This window comes from Littorina saxatilis, linkage group LG2 (assembly GCF_037325665.1).
Source record: "Littorina saxatilis isolate snail1 linkage group LG2, US_GU_Lsax_2.0, whole genome shotgun sequence".
NCBI classification, from domain to species: Eukaryota; Metazoa; Mollusca; class Gastropoda; order Littorinimorpha; family Littorinidae; genus Littorina; species Littorina saxatilis.
Genome location: NC_090246.1, coordinates 90129576 through 90142675, shown reverse-complemented (window position 1 = coordinate 90142675; position 13100 = coordinate 90129576). Strand labels below are relative to the sequence as shown.

At 43.0% G+C, this 13100-nt stretch overlaps 1 protein-coding gene and 1 long non-coding RNA gene across 4 annotated transcripts in view; one reads left to right on the top strand and one right to left on the bottom strand.

Moving 5' to 3' along the window:
• The window catches only part of LOC138960111 (broad substrate specificity ATP-binding cassette transporter ABCG2-like), a 61664-nt gene that overhangs the window by 7884 nt on the left and 40680 nt on the right, over positions 1 to 13100 (bottom strand). For all 3 annotated transcript variants that reach the window (XM_070331858.1, XM_070331859.1, XM_070331860.1), the window contains 8 exons: positions 12365 to 12397; positions 9388 to 9445; positions 8510 to 8618; positions 7787 to 7852; positions 7518 to 7603; positions 2441 to 2530; positions 1687 to 1811; positions 492 to 646 (listed from right to left, as the gene is read on the bottom strand). In XM_070331858.1, coding sequence (XP_070187959.1) covers positions 492 to 646; positions 1687 to 1811; positions 2441 to 2530; positions 7518 to 7603; positions 7787 to 7852; positions 8510 to 8618; positions 9388 to 9445; positions 12365 to 12397 — 722 coding nt within the window. The remainder of the gene's footprint in view (positions 1 to 491; positions 647 to 1686; positions 1812 to 2440; positions 2531 to 7517; positions 7604 to 7786; positions 7853 to 8509; positions 8619 to 9387; positions 9446 to 12364; positions 12398 to 13100) is intronic.
• LOC138960115 (uncharacterized) overlaps positions 9535 to 13100 on the top strand; it is a 142650-nt gene continuing 139084 nt past the window's right edge. The window contains exon 1 of the long non-coding RNA XR_011453889.1: positions 9535 to 11430. This is a non-coding gene — a long non-coding RNA (uncharacterized lncRNA). The remainder of the gene's footprint in view (positions 11431 to 13100) is intronic.

The window sequence follows — 13100 nt, the reverse complement described above, 5'->3', positions numbered from 1 at the left end:
AAAGAGAGGTACAGAAAAGCGTGCTATCCTTCTTAGCGCAACTACTACCCCGCTCTTCTTGTCAATTTCACTGCCTTTGCCATGAGCGGTGGACTGACGATGCTACGAGTATACGGTCTTGCTGAAAAATGGCATTGCGTTCAGTTTCATTCTGTGAGTTCGACAGCTACTTGACTAAATGTTGTATTTTCGCCTTACGCGACTTGTTTTTATTCTTGATTTCCAACGTTAGCAGTTTATCAGTGTTGTGGGTAATGAGCTCTGTCTGATAAGCATACAGTACTTTCATAAGAAAAGAATATTAAACTATCATGAGCTCTGATAAGCATACAGTATTTCCATACAAAAATATATCATGAGCTCCAATAAGCATACAGTATTTCCATACAAAAAGGGTATCTTATTGAGCCGACACTGCATGCATAACATGCACATTGGAGCTCCTATTATTCCATGTGACACAAACTTTTCTTAAACAAGAACAAACTCACCATCATGAACACATAGCACAGGGCTATCAGAAGGTTAGCCACAGCAAAGATCCTGACGCTGGCACTCAAGAGAAAGCCAATGCCTGACGCCGACAATGTTGTCATGAAGAGAGTGAGGGCGAAGAAAAAGAAATGCTCTGCTCCAGACTGCAAACCTGCACAAATTAGATTGGGCTTTTACTTATTGGAACATATTCAAATAACACATACCCACACACACAGAAAACACACATCTTAGATTAAGCACTTACTGAGTTTGAAACTATACAGATAATACATATCCCCACACACTGACAACACATATGTACACACACACACACATACACATACACACACACACACACACACAGAATACACACACACACGTTCGAACACACAAAGATAATTACACACACACACACACAGAGTACACACACACACGCTCGAACACACAAAGATAATTACACACACACAAAACACACACACACAGACAACACATTCTCACACTCACACAAAAGGAGACACTGGTAAATACCTTGAAGTCCAAAACTAACTGTAAATATTCTAAAAAAATGTGCGTCACTTATGAAGCAAACAGATGAACCCACTTTTACAACCTCCAGAAATCTGAGAAAATCAGGTTTTAAAAAGGAAGGAGTCTTTAAAATGGAGGTAAATTTACAGACATTATGAACAAAAAGTCTGAAAAAAATAAGGTCTTTAAAACCGGTAGTCTTGAATCTGCGGGTCTTAAAAGGGGGGTTCCACTGTATCAGTGTTGGTCTCAGGGGTGGTTTTCACAAAAATGTCCAATACTGAACTTTTTTTTAACCTAGCCAGCATTGTGTGCGCCACCACGGATCCATTCCGTATAATGCCTGTCACACACACACACACAGACAAAAAGAAAAAGAAAAAAAAGAAGAAAAAAAACACGTCTATACGGAATTCTGTATAATACGGAAGGAAAATTACCCATGTCAGGTCTTCTGTAGACAAAATACATTCAATGCTGGGTAACTTACCAATCATGTAATAAGACATTCAATGCTGGTTAACTTACCAATCATGTAGTAAGACATTGAATGCTGAGTCTGGAACACCGAAGAAGAAGAAGAAGAAGAATGCTGAGTAACTTACCAATCATGTAGTAAGACATTCAATGCTGAGTAACTTACCGATCATGTAGTAATACATTCAATGCTGAGCAACTTACCAATCATGAAGTAAGCGATAGAGCTGAAGACAAGGACCGGGGCCAGACGCATGGGAATCAAGTCACACAGCATCTTGGCCAGGAAGTAGGCAGACACTCGGTAGAATCCACTCACGTTTTCATGCCTGTGAATACAAACTATATAATGTATGAAGTATTCAGAGCTACCGTTACATAAACTTGGTAAAAAAGTGCTCAGATTTACATTCCTGAAATGATGTGAATTCAAACCACACAATGTATGACGCATTAACAGCTACTGGTGAATAACTTGGTATAATCCAGGTTTCCATGCCTGGAAATTATGCGAACACAAACCACAGAACGTACAATGTATTTAGAGCTACTGGTGCCTAAATCTGTGAGAATCAAGTTGTACAGCATTTACCTTCAGAAAAAAAATACAAGAAAGGTAGGTTGTTGGAACGTTTGTTATTGACAAAACAACATTCCAACAACATACCTTTCTTGTTTTTAGATTCTGAATATTGCAACGTTGGCCGTCTTTTTGTTTTTTGAATTTTTTCAGCATTTACCTTGTTCATGAAAAGTTATGAACTTTCTAGAACCTTCTTTTTAAAGTGATAAACATGAATGTAAATAGTTTCAAGCATGTGAACTGAGATGGGAAAAAAAACCTGCATCGGCATTCGGTAGCAATATCTGCCGAAAAGACGATAAAAAAACATTAACTAACTAACTTTTTGAAGCAAACAGAATTCTGGTAGCACAAGTGAACAAAGAGATATCTCACACAAAGATGGCTCGTTCCTTGATGAACAGCTCCACAGCCGACAGGTTGCCAAACACCTGGTTCATCACGATGAAGAAGAAGGCGCCCACCCTGAAACACAGGTATGCAGAACAACGCTTGATTTATTTGTTTGTTTGTTTGCTTAACGCCCAGCCGACCACGAAGGGCCATATCAGGGCGGTGCTGCTTTGACATATAACGTGCGCCACACACAAGACAGAAGTCGCAGCACAGGCTTCATGTCTCACCCAGTCACATTATTCTGACACCGGACCAACCAGTCCTAGCACTAACCCCATAATGCCAGACGCCAGGTGGAGCAGCCACTAGATTGCCAATTTTTTAAAGTCTTAGGTATGACCCGGCCGGGGTTCAAACCCACGACCTCCCGATCACGGGGCGGACGCCTTACCACTGGGCCAACCGTGCCGGTAACGCTTGATTGATCTGATGGGCGGGGATGTAGCTCAGTCGGTAGCGCGCTGGATTTGTATCCAGTTGGCCGCTGTCAGCGTGAGTTCGTCCCCATGTTCGGCGAGAGATTTATTTCTCAGAGTCAACTTTGTGTGCGAGTCGACTCTCCTCGGTGTCCGAACACCCCCGTGTGTACACGCAAGCACAAGACCAAGTGCGCACGAAAAAGATCCTGTAATCCATGTCAGAGTTCAGTGGGTTATAGAAACACGAAAATACCCAGCATGCTTCCTCCGAAAACGGTGTATGGCTGCCTAAATGGCGGGGTAAAAAACGGTCATACACGTAAAATTCCACTCGTGCAAAAAAACACACGAGTGTACGTGGGAGTTTCAGCCCACGAACGCAGAAGAAGAAGAAGAAGATCTGATTTTGAGTAAAACACAGGTATGCAGAACAACGCTTGATTGAACTACTTTTGTGTGCGTCCTCATGTCAGTTCCATTCAAATACAAGTGTTCTGATGGAGGTTTTTTTAGTCAAAATTGCTACGGGCGCAATGGCAAAGTGGATAGGATGCCGGCCTCTAATGCACGAAGTTAATGTGTGAATCCCAGCTTATGTGCAGACCTGCTAGAGCCTTATTCCCCATGTGTACACTCAAGCACAAGACCAATGCAATCCTGTAATTCATGTCCGAGTTTGGTGAGTTATAGAAACACGCAACTAATAAGCATGTATCCCACAAAATCGAAAATTTTAATAATAAATTTTCATTTGATTAATATACTTTCCCGAATCACATAAATATATGCATTGACCTAGTCTGAAATGCTTATCGTCTGAAAAAAGCGCTTGCCGTCAAATTAAGGGAAGCAACCCTTTCAGAAAAACAATGACTCAGTGAGTTAGTCAGTTGGTTAATCTATGTGGGTTGTCCCCCTTGCCATAGGTGGCGCTATCGCCAACATCCCGCATGATCACACGTGGACATATCATACGACTTTAAAATATACATAGAAACTATAGTGCGGGGATGGTATGGAGGGATTTACCTATGTGATTCGGGTAAGTATATTTATTTAATCAAATGAAAATTTATTATTAAAATTTTCGATTAAATTACATATTCTTACTCCGAATCACATATATGCAGATAGCAAAAACCTGGTGGAGGGAACCTATAGCATACCTTAGGCCCCTAGTTTAAGCTCTGGCTAGAACCTGTCTCGCTGCTACCAGGGCAGGAAGAGAACGGGACCCATCTTGGCACATGCCGGCGATGTCTCGCAAATAAAAGTTGATGAAAACATCATCAGACTTCCAATAGGCAGTGTGAAGCACTTCCTCCAATCTTCGGGAGCGAAGAACAGCTAAGGAGGAAGCCCAAGCTCTAGACTCGTGCACCCGAGCCTTGGTCAGAGGGAGAACAGAGTGCCCCCCCCCCCCCCCCCCCTTTTATCTCGGTGAGAGACCACTCATATGCCTGCCTGATGAGCGAAGAGATCCACCGAATCAGAGTAAGTTTGGAAATATCTTTTCCTCTTTTGGTGTTCACTGAAATGAACAGTAGCTTTTGATTCTTAGCTTTAATGGGCTGTGTACGCCGAAGGTAAAGGTCAAGAGCTCTAACCGGGCAGTTAACCATATCAGGGTCATCTGCTGCTAGGATCTGGCTAAGCGGTCTGATAGACAGGACCGGTGAAGGCTGATCTGGTCTCTGGGGGTTTTTTTTGGCCAGGAAGCCAGGGCGAAACCTGAGAGAAATAGAGCCATCAGCCTCATGAGCGATATCTTCCGGGCGACCAGAAATAGCATGAACCTCGCTGCCTCTACGTGCAGTAGCAAGCAACAGGAGAAGGAACGCTTTTCTAGTCAAATTGGTCAGACTTGCTGTTTGCAACGGCCCAAAGTCAGGAGAACGCAAAAATTCAAGGACCAAGGACAGGTTCCATTAAGGGACTGGAGTGCGGTCTCGGACTTCATTCAGAGCAGCGCCCTTGATAACACCCGAAATAACTCCACTATTGATGGAGCGACCAATCTGCTTCAAAGTAGAAGAGATTGCAGAAGGTCTCACCTTGAGAGAGGCAGCAGAACTGCCTTGTAAAGAAAGGAAAGCCAGATAATTGGCTACATGAATTGAACGCGGAGAGACCGCGTTCAAGCCTTCCTCCAGACACCATTTGGACCATGCCTTCCAATGAGAAGCATACACAGAAGAGGTGGATGCTCTGTGAGCCTTCTGCACCAAGTCAAGCGTCAAGTCCGTGGCACCAGAGCGTCTCAACGCTGTCCGAACAACCTCCACACGTGAAGGTTGAGCAACTGAGGCTCTTCGTGCTGAATCCCCGTTCTTGGCTGGACCAACTCTCCTTTTGTCAAAGCAAGAGGAATAGGTGGCCCGTGCGCCAGTCGAAGCAGGTCCGGAAACCATACCTGAGCTGGCCAAAGCGGGGAGCGCTGTGCGTGAAGGTCCCTTCTGACTGAAGGACGCGATCTGAACGACTGAGATCATCTGCCAGAGTGTTGAGACTCCCGGCCAGGTACTTCGCGGAGAGCAAGATCTGATGTTGTTCGCACCACATCAACACTTCGCAAGTCCTGTTTGAAAGCGAGGGCGACCGGGAGCCGCCCTGCTTGTTCACGTAGGCTGCCACTGTCGTATTGTCTGTAAACAGACGGATGTGCCTGCCTTGGAGAACCGGGGTAAACTGCACTATTGCGAAAGCCACTGCCTCCAGCTCTAGCAGGTTGATATGCCAGAGCTTCTGGAGTGGTGCCCACTGGCCTGAAGCCGTGAGGAGGGCCGTGTGAGCACCCCATCACGACAGAGACGCATCTGTGAAAAGGTCTATGTCGGGAGGAGAAAACATGATCGGAACGCCCCCACAGATCCATTCTGATTCCATCCACTGAAGAGTCGTGGCGTGGAACCAGTTCTGGAGAGGGATAAGAGCGTTCCAGTTGTTGACAGGGAAGTCCACAAGAGATTTCAGAGCTAGCTGACAAAGCCTCTTGTGTACTCTCCCCAGAGGAACCAGCGCCGCCATTGAGCGAGAATAGAGGTCAGTGAACAAATGGTTGCCAGTGATCGCGCTAGATATCTTTCAAACCGGTATGACATCATGAGCTGACCACAATGCTCTCACGAAAATCGGTCAACCTGCCAAGGCAACCAGTCAAAGGCAAACAATGACTAAATCAATGCCATTGACACACAGACGTTTTCTGTAGAATAAATTTGGATGAAGTAGGAACACACATACCTTGTATGGAGTGACCATGCATTGACCGAGTCCCCGAAGGGACATGCATATCCGAACCACGTCTGTTAAGAGGTTGGAACGGTAGAGGCCAGTCAAGAAGAGACCCTTCCCCGAAGGGAGAGTGCCAAGTCGTGTGAGTTCCGGCACTACCCGGAACATGCACACTGTAAGGCAGGTCTGAACCAGAAGAATGTGACATCATCGCCGAGCCAAGACCGGAAGCGCCGGTGGACGAGGCGGAAGCAGCACCACTGCCGACCGTAGCAGAAGGAAAGGTCAGCGACGCCATTGAAGTTCTGCCCCCCACAGAAGGGGGAAGGCGGGAGACGCTGGGTGGAGAAGAATTCTTCTCTGAAGCCACCATGGAACGAATTTCTGGAAGCAAAGATGCAAGTAACGATGCCACCAGAGAAGAATGATCTGGTGGCACAATGGCCGGTTGCAAAATGGCCGAATTCAAAATGGCCTGAGAAAGAGACTGAGTTGCTAACACAACACTAGAATCTCCCGGAGGAGAAATACAACCAGAGAAAATGGTATTGTTATCATTTTCAGAAAGATGAACAAGTGTCTCCGCCGGCTTCTATTCTTTGCTTAGAAGAACCTTTGCTCGGAGTGCTCATGACCTTGAGCCTCGACCGGTCGACCTTATCAGTGTCAGCCATTGCTGAATGAAAAAAGTCAACACGTGCTGCTAAGTAATATTAATACCAGCAGGAACGTAAAAAGTGGTTGAAAACCAAAGTCAAAATCAAATCAAAACCAAACAAGAAAGATCTCACCCAACAGGTGAAATAGGAAGACGGCAGGTGACCGGTAAACCTCAAGCTCAAAGGCAAAAGATCACCGGAGCGAAAAATCCGACGACCTGATCCGCAGAGCTGAAAAAGTCGTATGATATGTCCACGTGTGATCACGAGGGATGTTGGCGATAGCGCCACCTACGGCAAGGGGGACAACCCACGTAGATTAACCGACTAACTCACTGAGTCAGTGTTTTTCTAAAAGGGTTGCTTCCTTTAATTTGACGGCAAGCAATTTTTTCAGACGATAAGCATCTCAGACTAGGTCAATGCATATATGTGATTCGGAGTAAAAATATGTAATTTAATCAATGTTTGGCTGATTAAATGATGGGGTAAAAATGACCTAAAAACGTGAAAACCCACTCGTGCAAGAAACATGGGAATTTCAGCCCATAAACACAGAGGAAAAAGCAGTGGCTGATTACACCTAAACATCACATGCACACTTGGGTAGAACGATTCTTGTTGCTTCTAAGCTTTCCATTGGGAAGATTGGGAAGAAACGACCAAGCAATGGGATATCAAAGTATGAAATGAAACAAAATGAATGACCTAAGCGTACCATTTTTCTGTCAGAAATTCACTGACCTGTTCTGTATGCCGTCTGTCATAGTAGAGCTGATCTGGAAGTATACTGCTCCCACAATCAGCGCAAAGATCACCATGATGATGAGCTGTGCAGAAAAATTAGTTATTTACAGTTATCTCAAAAACATACAACTATTTGAGAGAGAGAGAGAGAGAGAGAGAGAGAGAGAGAGAGAGAGAGAGAGAGAGAGAGAGAGAGAGAGAGAGAGAGAGAGAGAGAGAGAGAGAGAGAGAGAGAGAGAGAGATGTTGTTATACAACTATGTTCACCTGTAAAATGGAGGCTTGTGGACTTCTGATGAGGTTTTTCACTGTCCTGGCACACACAACACGGAACTGAGGACAAAGGACACAGAAAATCAGAATACTGATGCAAATACATCACATTTACCATCCCTATTCAAACTGGTTGTCTCCGTAAGATTCACCCATGGGAATCAAAATTGAATCTCTGCAGAAACTCTAGTCTAGAAAAGGCGCAATTTTTTTTTTTACCTGTAGACATCAACTGAAAGAAGTGACTTTACAGAACTACTGATTTGTACCTTAAAATATTAATGAATACACTAACTTTACATGACAACAAAACTATCAACTTTTATCCATAGACACCAATGCATTCGGTGAAACCTACTCAAGCTGACGCATGCAGGATACATGAGCTTACGCTCAGATAGGCTTGAGTACCATGCCGACCTGCGATGTAAGGCCCTTCCCATGAGAGGACACCTCACAAGAAAGGACATGCACCTTTTAAGGTCAAAGCGCAAACGAAGCATGTGGGTGTTGCTTTTCTTTTACCCGTATTTCTTAGTAAAGAAATGACACCTGTAGTCCCTCAGTCAAAACTTCACCAATAAACACCTGTCCAAATAGGCCACCTACAATATAGGGACGACTCCCACGGGTGTCCTTCCATAACAGGTATCACTCTAGAACCATTTCCACTGTAACCAGGGCAAAGAAAACCAAACAATCAAAACAGAAACACACCTGTGTTACGAAGGAGGTTGCATACTCCACTTTCTTCATGAGAACAAGTGTTCCATCCTGCGATCGCCGATGAAAGTCCTGCTTGATTGGTTCCAGTTCTGCCGTCAATCTGAATTAAAAAACACAGCCCATTCAAATTTAATACAGAAATTATACAAGCATTTTTGCATTTACTACAGTGGGAGTGGAACTCCCCTTTTAGGACCACCAAAAACGTAAGAAAATCAGATCTTCAAAAGGAGGGAGTCTTAAAATGGGGGTAAATATACAGACCTTATGAACAGAAAATCAGAGAAAACAAGATCCTAAAATGGGGAAGTTGTAAGTCCGGGAGTATTTAAAAAAAAGATTGCATTCCACAATCAACACATAAATTTATACATGTGAACTCCTGAGCAGTATTTTGCTATTTACAAGGCATATCAAAACAACAATCTCCAGAATTAGCCCTACAAAAATCATGTCACATACTGAAAGAAGAGTACGCAATCTGATATCCTGTGACAAGAAACATTTCACAGGGCTAAATCTAGAAACTGACAAGCTTTCATTGTTAGACTAGAAAGGTCAAGTAACTCTGATAATGCACACTGAAGAAAACAAAGATTGTCTCCCTTGGAATTAAACACAACAAATAAATCCAAGAATCTGCATTTAATGCATCTCACATGTACACACATGGATACACAGACACACACATCTGATGCATTGCTCTGAACCACTTAGTGGAATTGAACATTTATTTATTATGATCATTATTTCTCAGAGATACATTATACCAGGAAGCTGCAGAAATAAACACACAGAAGGAACAGACCACACTAAACAGAGAAAAAAAGCACATTTTAACCATGGAAAGGCTTGTTACATGTGCATACTTTGAGTACCATGCCGACGACTTGTATTTCTGTGCCAGAGTGTGTCCGAGTCCATCACCTGTAAATCAGAACAAACTGAACTAATTGAAGACAAGCATTTGATGCTTTAATGTATTAACACACACAAGCTTGCTTAATCCATAGACCAAATAGCCTGGACCGCCAACTCGTCATGTGACCCTTCGAGGTTACGACTCTCGACTTTCAGGGGCGCGTCACGTCCGGTTTGAAAGGCCAGCGATTCGAAGACAGTGAAAAAAAGCACGCTCCAGTTATTTGTGACAATGGGAGGTGACAATGAACTGGATTTTCCAAAACTCCAAACTAAACATAACAAAACTCATCGAAAAACATGTTCCATATGCACTTTTGCTGAGTTTATTTTAGCATTTTCAGAACTTACCTCGGCAACTTCGTCCATGTTTACAATCGACACCGGATATGACGTCCCCCTGATTTCTGAAAGGCCATGTAAGCGTAGGTTCCCAAATGCGAGAGGCGCTACCTCGTAATAGAGAGAAAGAGCGGAGAGAGAGCTAGTTGGCAGTCCAGGATAAATGGTCTATGCTTAATCATACAATCTTCCACTCAACAAAAAAGAAAATAAATTTCTTGGTTGCAGAACATTATTTTGGTGTATTATCAAACACACACATCATCTCTACCAGGCTTGCTTAATAATGATAATCTTCTACCCGATAAAAATATACTTGTGGTTGGAGAAAAGTATTTTGGTGTATTATTAACGGAACATCTGTACAGTGGAGTCCAGGTACAACGAATCTCAAGGGAGATACATTTTAGTTCGTTATATCAGTAATTCGCTGTAGAGTTTTCAACCCTAAATGGCCTTAAGACAAGTTTTCCCACTCACCTTCAAATGATCGTCCCATCGATCTTTCCTTGGAGAGTACAATCTCTGCATGTTTTCAACAGCTTCATAATATAATCCATAGAGGCATAGTTCAAATGTTCACTTTACTGTCACAATTTTAGAAGTAAAATGTAAAAAGCCGTGTAAAAGCATGTACATGTACATTCTGATCAATCTCCGATTTCATGGTGTCCACCAGTTCTGGTGCATGTACTACCCTGGCCAAGTTTCCTCTCAAGACATCAAAGAGACCGCCCCATAGCTTAAACTCCCCATAGGTTAAACTCGGTCACTGACCCGGGTGCAGGAAGTGTTTCCTCTCTCATATGAAAGGGGAACCACCTCTCATAGCTAAAGCTGGGTCAATGACCCCTGGGAAGAAGGTCAGTGTCTATAAACAAGGCCACCCAGCTATCACAATGGACCTGCCTTTGATCTCGCCTCACACACAGATCTTGTAGCCTTGTGACTTTTTAGAGCACAGTCATAGCTTAGCAGCTGATTAGAAAAGTGAAAACACAGCGGCGGTGGCTGTTCCGTGCACCTCCCGCTGTTTGTTCAGAGTTCGCTCATCACGCGATGTGCACTTGTGTTTGTGTATTTTTGTGTATTTTTGTCTTTGGAGACAATTTTTGACATCAGTTCGTTGTAGCCTTGTGACTTTTAGAGACAAAACGGCTCTGGGGCGATGAAAACGTGTTTGTTATACGAGGGGTTCGTTATGCAAATGAGTTCAAAAAGTTCATTGTAGCCGGAAAGTAACAAGTAAGAAATAGAAGGCTGTCTGCCGGGACATCAATGGCAGTTCGTTAAAAGCGGGATTTCGTTATACCCAGGTTCGTTATAGCTGGACTCACTGTACCTGGCTTGTTCAGTGAAACAACCTTCTACTCAACAGATATGAAACCACAACAATAAATCTGAAAACTTAAGGTGCAAGTTACCACAATAAACAAGAAGAGCAAACGCTCGATCGAGTCACTTTCGCAGTTCTGAATATTATATGAGGCATCAGATGGACAGGAAGAAATTGCTATTCACAACACAATGAGTCACGTTCACATAAAATTTGAGCCCGGTCACTTTTATAGTTTCCGAGAAAAGCCCAACGTTAAGTTGTGTGTTGCCGAACAGAAAAGGCTAGTTATCTCCCTTGTTTTTCTGATAACGTTCGTAAAAGGCTACAGATGTAAATACTTTGATGTAAAGAATAATCCTACAAAGTTTCAATCACATCCGATGAACTTTGTCAAAGATATAAAATGTCTAATTTTTCCTTTGACGCTGACCTGTGACCTTGAAAAAGGTCAAAGGTCAACGAAACCATCGTTAAAGTGTAGAGGTCATTGGAGGTCACGACTAAACAAAATATGAGCCCGATCGCTTTGATAGTTTCCGAGAAAAGTCCAACGTTAAGGTGGTGTCTACGGACGGCCGGCCGGACGGCCGGCCGGCCGGACAGACTAACACTGACCGATTACATAGTCACTTTTTCTCAAGTGACTCAAAAATCTGAAAGTTTAGGTGAAAGTTACCACAATAACAAATCTGAAACTTTCTTTCTTTATTTATTTGGTGTTTAACGTCGTTTTCAACCACGAAGGTTATATCGCGACGGGGAAAGAGGGGAGATGGGATAGAGCCACTTGTCAATTGTTTCTTGTTCACAAAAGCACTAATCAAAAATTTGCTCCAGGGGCTTGCAACGTAGTACAATGTATTACCTTACTGGGAGAATGCAAGTTTCCAGTACAAAGGACTTAACATTTCTTACATACTGCTTGACTAAAATCTTTACAAAAATTGACTATATTCTATCAAGAAACACTTAACAAGGGTAAAAAGAGAAACAGAATCCGTTAGTCGCCTCTTACGACATGCTGGGGAGCATCGGGTCAATTCTTCCCCCTACCCCGCGGGGCCGGGGGGCAAATCTGAAACTTAAGGTGATGGTTACCACAATCGTTGAACCAGAAACCTAAGGTAATGGTTATGGAGGAAGAGGAGGCTGAGAAGAAACAAGCAAGGAAGGGAGGAAGAAAACAGAAAAGGGATGATGGAGGAGAAGTTGGAGGAGGGACAGGAGGAGGAATGACAACTTACCGTCCACATCAACTGTGATCTCATCTGTCCCTTCTGCAAGAGAAAAAGGTATCCAGTGCAGATTAGAATATATGCATTTCTTTCCGATATACATACAGACATTAGGCATTAGTATTTTAGACATTAACATTAAGTCTATGCACTGTTTGGGTGTGCAGAACTCAAACAGGTTTAGTCCTCTCTCTCTCTCTCTCTCTCTCTCTCTCTCTCTCTCTCTCTAATCCTCATTCCTTATTAATTGGCAACGATGCAATAGCGGAAGTAGGAGATCACAAGTTTTGGGAGTAAATATCGATAATAATTTATCTTGAACCCATCATGTTAGATCGTTGTGTAAAACCGTGTCGAGGAAAATATATTTGTTGAACAGAATAAAGCACTTTCTTGATCCACACTCAAGGTTATTATTTTATAATGCATACATACAAACCATCACGGATTATTGTTCGACCATCTGGGACTCTGCCAGTGCAAACATTTTAAAACCACTGTACAGTCTACACAGACGAGCACTAAAATCAGTTCTATTAAAACAATCCAGTCTTGTTTTCGACGATTATAAAAAACTTAAGATTTTGCCTTTAAAAGAAAGATTTAAATCAAATAAAGGCGTGCTCCTTCACAAAATCCTTTCCGGCCATGCACCGAGTGCTTTCATTACAAAATTTAAAGCCAAACCAAACCGAAAATTCAACGTCCCCATTCCGCGGATAGATCTCTTTAAATCAAGTTTAGC